Source organism: Aedes aegypti, chromosome 1, assembly GCF_002204515.2.
Source record: "Aedes aegypti strain LVP_AGWG chromosome 1, AaegL5.0 Primary Assembly, whole genome shotgun sequence".
Lineage (NCBI taxonomy): Eukaryota > Metazoa > Arthropoda > Insecta > Diptera > Culicidae > Aedes > Aedes aegypti.
The window spans coordinates 306,209,739-306,216,718 of record NC_035107.1 but is presented as its reverse complement, the minus strand read 5'-3'; the positions used below and the strand labels follow the sequence as shown (position 1 = coordinate 306,216,718).

At 41.4% G+C, this 6,980-nt stretch overlaps 1 protein-coding gene across 1 annotated transcript; it reads right to left on the bottom strand.

Annotated features, from left to right (window-relative positions):
• Positions 1 to 243: 243 nt before the first annotated feature.
• On the bottom strand, positions 244 to 1,491 carry LOC5565181 (actin). The gene is made up of 2 exons (XM_001649482.2): positions 1,028 to 1,491; positions 244 to 971 (listed from the first exon to the last, which is right to left on the bottom strand). The coding sequence occupies exons 1-2, from the start codon at positions 1,404 to 1,406 to the stop codon at positions 313 to 315; spliced, it is 1,038 nt and encodes a 345-aa protein (XP_001649532.2). The 5' UTR covers positions 1,407 to 1,491; the 3' UTR covers positions 244 to 312.
• Positions 1,492 to 6,980: the final 5,489 nt, after the last annotated feature.

Genomic DNA, 6,980 nt, shown 5'->3' with positions numbered 1-6,980 from the left:
TGGACATGGCCGAAAAAAGCGATATTCAAGCTTTTGGTATGCTTGTTCCAGAGAAAGATTATGGATGAGATGTTGCTATAGCTACCTACCTACGAAGTATACAGCAGTTATGCTAACTCAGTAAACGTTAGTAGAACTGTATTCCTAAACTCAAAAGAATTCCCGTACACTGAACTACCGGTAGATGTTTAGTTCAGTTCAGTATCGTTAACTCGTCAGGAAGCGGAGTATTTAACTCACGTGTTGCTTGAATTGATTGTTATTTATTACGAGATTATGATACATGGTTGATGAAACTTATCGGCACGGAAACTACAAACACTTCCGCTGCACAACGTCCAGTCCAAATTCGTCGTACTCCTCCCGGGTAATCCACAGCTTTTGGCAGCTGGCTAGCGAAGCCAGGTTCGATCCACCCCTCCAGGCGGAGTACACTCGTTGCGCCGGGGCAATCACCTTGACCTTAACCGTGCCCGGAGCTAGCGCTTGCAGTTCTAGCTCCAACCGTTCACGCATTCCCCCGAACATGGTAGATCCACCGGAAAGCACCACGTTGCCGAACAGCTCCTTTCGGACGTCGATATCGCACTGCATCAGCGAATCGAACAACGCCTGATGGACGCCGGGACTTTCCAAATCCAGCAGGGCCGGTTGAAATAGGGCTTCGGCGCAGCGGAATCTCTCCTGCCCAACGGTGATGCTTTTTCCGTTGGGCAATTGGTAATACTTCTCCGTAGTCGCCGTGGACATTTCCTTGTCGAACTCGAACGCAACATAGCCTAGCTTCTCTTTGATTCCACGAACAGTCTCGAGGTCTAACGCCGGAGTCCCTTTTTCCTCCAGGAGGGTAGCCAAGTAATCCGTCAGGCTGCGTCCGGCGAAGACCAACCTCTTGATGGCGTTGGACAACGCGTGACCACGGTAAACAGGCACGATATGGGTCACGTCGTGACCACAGTCCAGCACAATCCCTATAAAAAACAGGTTTTATCATTGCTGTCATTCGGGCTTATTCAATCCGAGTTACCTGAAGTTCGTCCGGCTGCGTACAAACTGAGCACGGCCTGATTCGCCATGTAGACCGCCGGGCAGTTGAACGTCTCGAACATGATCTGGGCCATCTTCTCGCGGTAGGCTTTCGAATTGAGCGGTACGTCCGTCAACAAGACCGGATGCTCCTCCGGAGCAACGTTCAACCGATCGCGGAACGTGGCCTGCCAAGCCTTCTCCATGCCGTCCCAATCGATGATCGTGCCCAGTCGGACGGGATTGCGATGTCCTTCGTCGTTCTCGGCAACGAACGTGGGAAATACGGCGGAAGGTTCGTCCTCTCCGGCCAACCCGGCCTTGATCCATCCGGAACCGTTGTCGATCACTACGGCGGTACCTAGGGCCGGATCGAGCATTTTTCGATCGAATGATTAGACTTTTACAAACTTTTGCTGAAGAATATCCAACAATGACTAAAGCCGTTTCCAATCTACGGCAGTGGTCATTTATAGAACCACAATCGATAAGACAATATTGCGAGCTTATCGCGTTGGTTATCTTTGTGCTTTTTACCTTTCGACGGTCCGATTATATGAATGGGACGATGCATTCGACAGAAGGAGGTTTTGTTATTGGTAGCCTAACACAAGTGTAGAACATCTGTTCGACACTTGTCTTTGAGTGTGATTCAATGAGCACAGGAAAAAGACTAAGGAATTTGAGACCGATAATCAATCTCGATGACTTTCCTGGTAAAACGATTCTCTTAAACGTCCGGCAAACTCAAATCATAAAACTTATTGGTCTATACAGGTCGGACTCGATTATCCGGGATTTGATTATCCGGAATTTTAGACTCGATTATCCGGAATTTGATTTTTGATGTTTTTGTTTTTCAATTTTTATGCATAAATCTGTGATAATTTAGTATTGTAATATACAATATGAATGGTTTTGCAATTTTGAACGTATTTAGGAAAAGTGGGGTTTGAAAAAGTGGTTCTTGTGTATGCTGGTCAAAAAATTGTTTTTCTTCCCGAGCAGAAGAAAATAACTACTGAATACCAAATTGAGGTATTCCATACCAGATGATTTCCAATACTAAATACCTGAATGAGGTATGAATTAGCCCTGCATAAGAGGTAAAATACCTCAAATAATATCTCAAGCATATTCTACGAACACCAAACTGATAACTAGATCAGGTATTGTAATACCTCAATAATACTTAATGGATTTTCATATAAAAATGAAATTTTTCAATTGTAGTTCAATACCTCCAGCAGACCTCAATAGCTGTTGAATACCTCAATGAAGTATTTTTAATTGTTTTAAAGATTTTTTTCAATACCATTATAATACCAAATTGAGGTATTGACAACTGAACAATACCTAATTTTGGTATGATACCAAAAAATGGTATGCATAAGTTATTGGGGAGTTATTTGTTCCTCCTCGGGTTGTAAAGACCCCTACTGTTCTTAAAATAATTTCTTGCTACGCCACCGCATCATACAAATAAAACAACAAAAAAAAGATAATATTTATGTTCTTTCATCGAAGATTTAAATTTTTTTAGTGATTCGATTTTCCGGAGGATTTGATTATCCGGAGTGAAAAAAAAATCGATACTCCGGATAATCGAGTCCGAACTGTACTGCTCTTCTATGATGACTTATAACATCTGATGAATTCAACAATTTAAGCAGTTTAAACAATCCACGAACTTGTACTCGTAGATCTGATGACCTGATTTCCAGATGGTTCTTGGATGACCTGTAGCAGTCCTGCTACGCATTAGACATAGGATTTTTCCAAATCGATTCCAAATCTAAATCCAAATTAGCACAATCTGCTTACCAGATGTGTACGCTCATTATCACGGTCATAAAACAGTAACGTTGGTTATTTTGAATTTGATGCGCTTGCGACCTTTACCTGCAGACGCTGTATTATTATTGTTTATTACTCACGTAGAGAGACCGTTAAGCATGTCTCATGGTTATGCCGAATTGCAACCTTTGCAAGGGCGTCACCCGAGCTATGTTTATGATGCCTCACTCGGGTTATTCCAAATATTGTCTATAAACTGTCTGTGTGAGGTAACGTAAACTTAGGTAAATTCTAGTGGTAGAAAACTTAGATATAAGCTAACGAGAAATACATTATTCGCTCTTTTTTCTGAATCCAGATACAGTCGTGAGTAGTCTTCATTCTTGATGACAGTCGTGATATACCGTGGCGAAGTTCTAATGAAACAGATGTGATTAGCAGTGATGTTATTTGGCGAACCGCGACTAAGTGGCCAATGACCTGCCTTCTCCAGAAAAAATAAGTTCAGCGCCACGAAACAAAGTGTTGCTAAAGTGTTCGTACAGAGTCGTGCAGTAATAAGTGCTAAAATGGGTTGGTTCACATCAGATGACTACATCACGAACCAAGTGGAAATGAACACCACGGAAATGAGAATCCTAGTAGGCGCGTGTGTGATAATTGTATTCGTGATTATTGCGTATCTACTGCTGCGTTTGCATAGCAAGTAGGGAGACTTACGGCTTCGGCACCATTCGACTATTATCGGCAACCAAATTTCAAACGCCAAATATACAGTATTTTTCTATCAAAACACATCAGTGGAAACATTCAGATGATTCTTTGTTCTGTCCGCTTCCCGCTGGCGAGATTTCCAAGACTAAACAAACGATATTGCCGGAGATGTCATCAATTCAAATGAGCACGCCTCAAAATGCAACTGATTTGGAGCTGCCGAAGAGATTCACCAGCAGTTGTTATGGGAAGGTTGCCGAAGAGATTGAGGCTGCCGACAATAGTCACACTGACAAGGGATGTTCGCAGCGTTGTAAAAACGTTTCCAAAAGCATTTTGACAATTCTGTCGGTGTGAATCGGTAGAGGATTGAGCAACGCATAAATGTAAATAGACAATCACGGAATTTGTCTGCTGATGTCCGAGAGAATGACAAAAGAAGCACGGCATCGGCTTAAGCTGCCGAGAATACGTAAGTTCCCCTACATGAAAAAGGGGATCAAAAACGTGGTTCAACACGAGATCCAACTGAACAATGTAAGAAGTTTGTGATCACTAAGAACAACATAACTATCGCGTGTGTTGCTATATGAACATAATGAATCGCGAAAATTGTACACATGTTTTACTCAGTGTGTGATATGTGGGGCTGTTTACCTATAATCGTAAGCACAACAACTACCACGACCCCGTCAACTACAATCGAAGAAACGCAGAGTAACGTTTTGAGCACGGACGTTAATCGTGTAAATAAGCTAGTGGAAAATAGTGAAACTGTCGAAAATCATCTGATATTCGTGATAGCAACATTGACATTAATAATTGTGTCAACAGTGATAATTAGCGCTGTTTGGTACAGACGCAGACAAAAGAAGAAAAGAAGTGAAAAAACCAAATTGATTAAAATAGTCGTTTTGATGGCACAACAGTCCGTTCTAACGGACACGTCAACAGTCAGGGGCGAACGGTCAGCGGTCAATGACCACCCTGAGAACGCATCACAATTCCAGGGCGAACAGTCACAAGACACCCTGAAGACTCATCAATTACCAGGGGCGAACGGTTGCCAGACACCCTAAGAACGCATCACAAGTCCAGGGCGAGCAGTCACCAGACACCCTGACGAAACAGCACACACCCAGGGGCGAACGGTTACCAGACACCCTGATGAAAATTTCAAGCCTCAGGATAAGTACCCATCAACAAAGATGATAATAAATAAATAGAAAATGTAGATTTATAGTTTTTCCATGGTCAAGTGGTTTCGGTAAATTATTTGAAACATTCTGAGTAGGTAGATCGCTTAACAGGCGATGTGTTCAATTCTTGGTCGAATGAAAGAAATGTGTTGTATGCTTGGGCAAAACGTGTGATTTTTCTTCTAAATGAGCAGATTAAGTTTTATCGAGGATTATATCTCCAAAGAGTTTACAAACCTCCGGAAAAGCGTCAACAAGGCCAAAACCCTTGAGACGATAACCTCGAAGGAAGAAACTTTAGGAAATTTATTCAGCGAGTATGTCAGTCTTTTGAAGTCAAGCAAGAAAGAATTTGAACAAAAAGGCACTTGGAAAGCGCATTACGAAACTTATGAAATAACGAAGACGAAATTTGAAGGATGCAGACAACTTTTATCTAAAGCAATTATCAGTTCTAGAACACCAAAATATAAGTTAAAAACTATTGCAAAAACTATCATATTCGTTAATCGTTTAGCGCCTCCAAAAGTCTGCCCACCAAAAATTCAATTTAAAACAGTCGCGAGACTAAGCATACTCCTGAAGCGTTTTTCACCCTCAACCTCTCAAATTCCTCGTCCTCCAAAAATTAAATTCAAATCGTTAGCAAAACTTATCGTATTATTACGACGGTATAACTTTCCGACAGTGTTCGCAGACGCTCAAATTATCAGATTCAAAACACTTGCGAAGCTAATCATCTGGTTAAACCGATTCAACAAAATGACTGATTTTGACATTAAAACGGCTCCTGCATTAGTCCAGCCATACAATGGAGATGCAGATGGCCTAGAAGCATTCGTCGATTCAGCAAATCTTCTAAACGAATTAGTCAAAGCTGATCACAAACCTTTGGCAGCAAAATTTTTACGAACAAGACTAACGGGTAAGGCAAGGCTTGGCTTACCCGAAACGGCCAATACAATTGAACTGATTATTGACAACGTGCGAGACCGTTGCCAAGAAAAGATCACTCCGGACAGCATTATCGCGAAAATGAGGAACGTCAAACAAAAACAGTCCGTTCAAACACTATGTGATGAACTGGAAAACCTTACGGCAAAATTAAAATCCGTGTATTTAGGTAATAAAATACCGGATGATGTGGCGTCAAGTATGGCCAATAAAGCCGGAGTAGATGCCCTCATAAACGGTGTCACTATTATACAAAGTTAATTTTAAAAGCCGGAACTTTCAACAACATTAGGGATGCCATTACAAAAGTTGTGGAGAACTCAAATTCTCCTAGCCCGCCAAATGCAGAAATTTTCACACTTTCCAGCAGAGGTAGGAATAATTTCAGCAACAATTTCGGTAGAAATGACTACCAACGAGATTTTCACGGAAATGCAAGAAACTTTCAGAGTAATCATCAAAGGCCAAACTACAACCGAGGATATGGTCAAAATTCTAGAAGACAGTATTTTAATCGAGGTTACAACAACAACAATCATAACCGTAACTACGATTCCCAGAACGAGAACCGTAGCCGCAACTATGATAATCGCTATCGTAATCGCAATAATAATGCTGATAATAGACGTTACGATAATAACAACCGTAACGACAATAATAGCAGTCGAACTAGTGAAGGCCAAAACAGAAGTCGAAATGTGTATTACGCGGAAAACGAGCAAACGTCATCGGCCCGTCCCCAGCCGGAGACGAACGCACCCACCGGGGTTGCTCAACCAAGAGCGTAAAAGTTTTCAATTTAGACATAAATTACACTAATTTTGTTACTCTGAAACTAGAGATGTGTGACAAGTCATGCACTCTAATAGTCGATACGGGAGCGGATGTTTCGTTAATCAAAGAAAACATCCTACAACCCACAACCAATATATACACAAATCATAAATGTATGATTAACGGAGTAACTAGTGGACAAATTGAAACCATCGGTATTTCACACACAAATATCCTAATGAACGGCGTTAAAATCCCACTCAATTTTCAAGTTGTCGATAAAGAATTCCCTATTGCAACAGATGGAATTCTTGGTCGAGACTTCCTGGCACACTATGGTACCAAGATTTGTTTGAAGACATGGCTTTTGACTTTCGATTACCAAAATAAAAACTTTGAAATTCCGATCGAGGATAAATTCGATAGCAAAATCATTATCCCACCCAGGTGTCAAATAATTAAGGAAGTAGATATTGAAGGAGTCACCGAAGATTGTGTCATTATTGGTGATCAAAT

Bases quoted from the DNA above. Each gene is read 5' to 3' on its own strand.
- LOC5565181 (XM_001649482.2), bottom strand. From the start codon at position 1,406: ATGCTCGATCCGGCCCTAGGTACCGCCGTAGTGATCGACAACGGTTCC. The intron at 972-1,027 runs GTAACTCGGATT...TGTTTTTTATAG, and splicing joins CGCAGCCGGACGAACTTCAG to GGATTGTGCTGGACTGTGGT.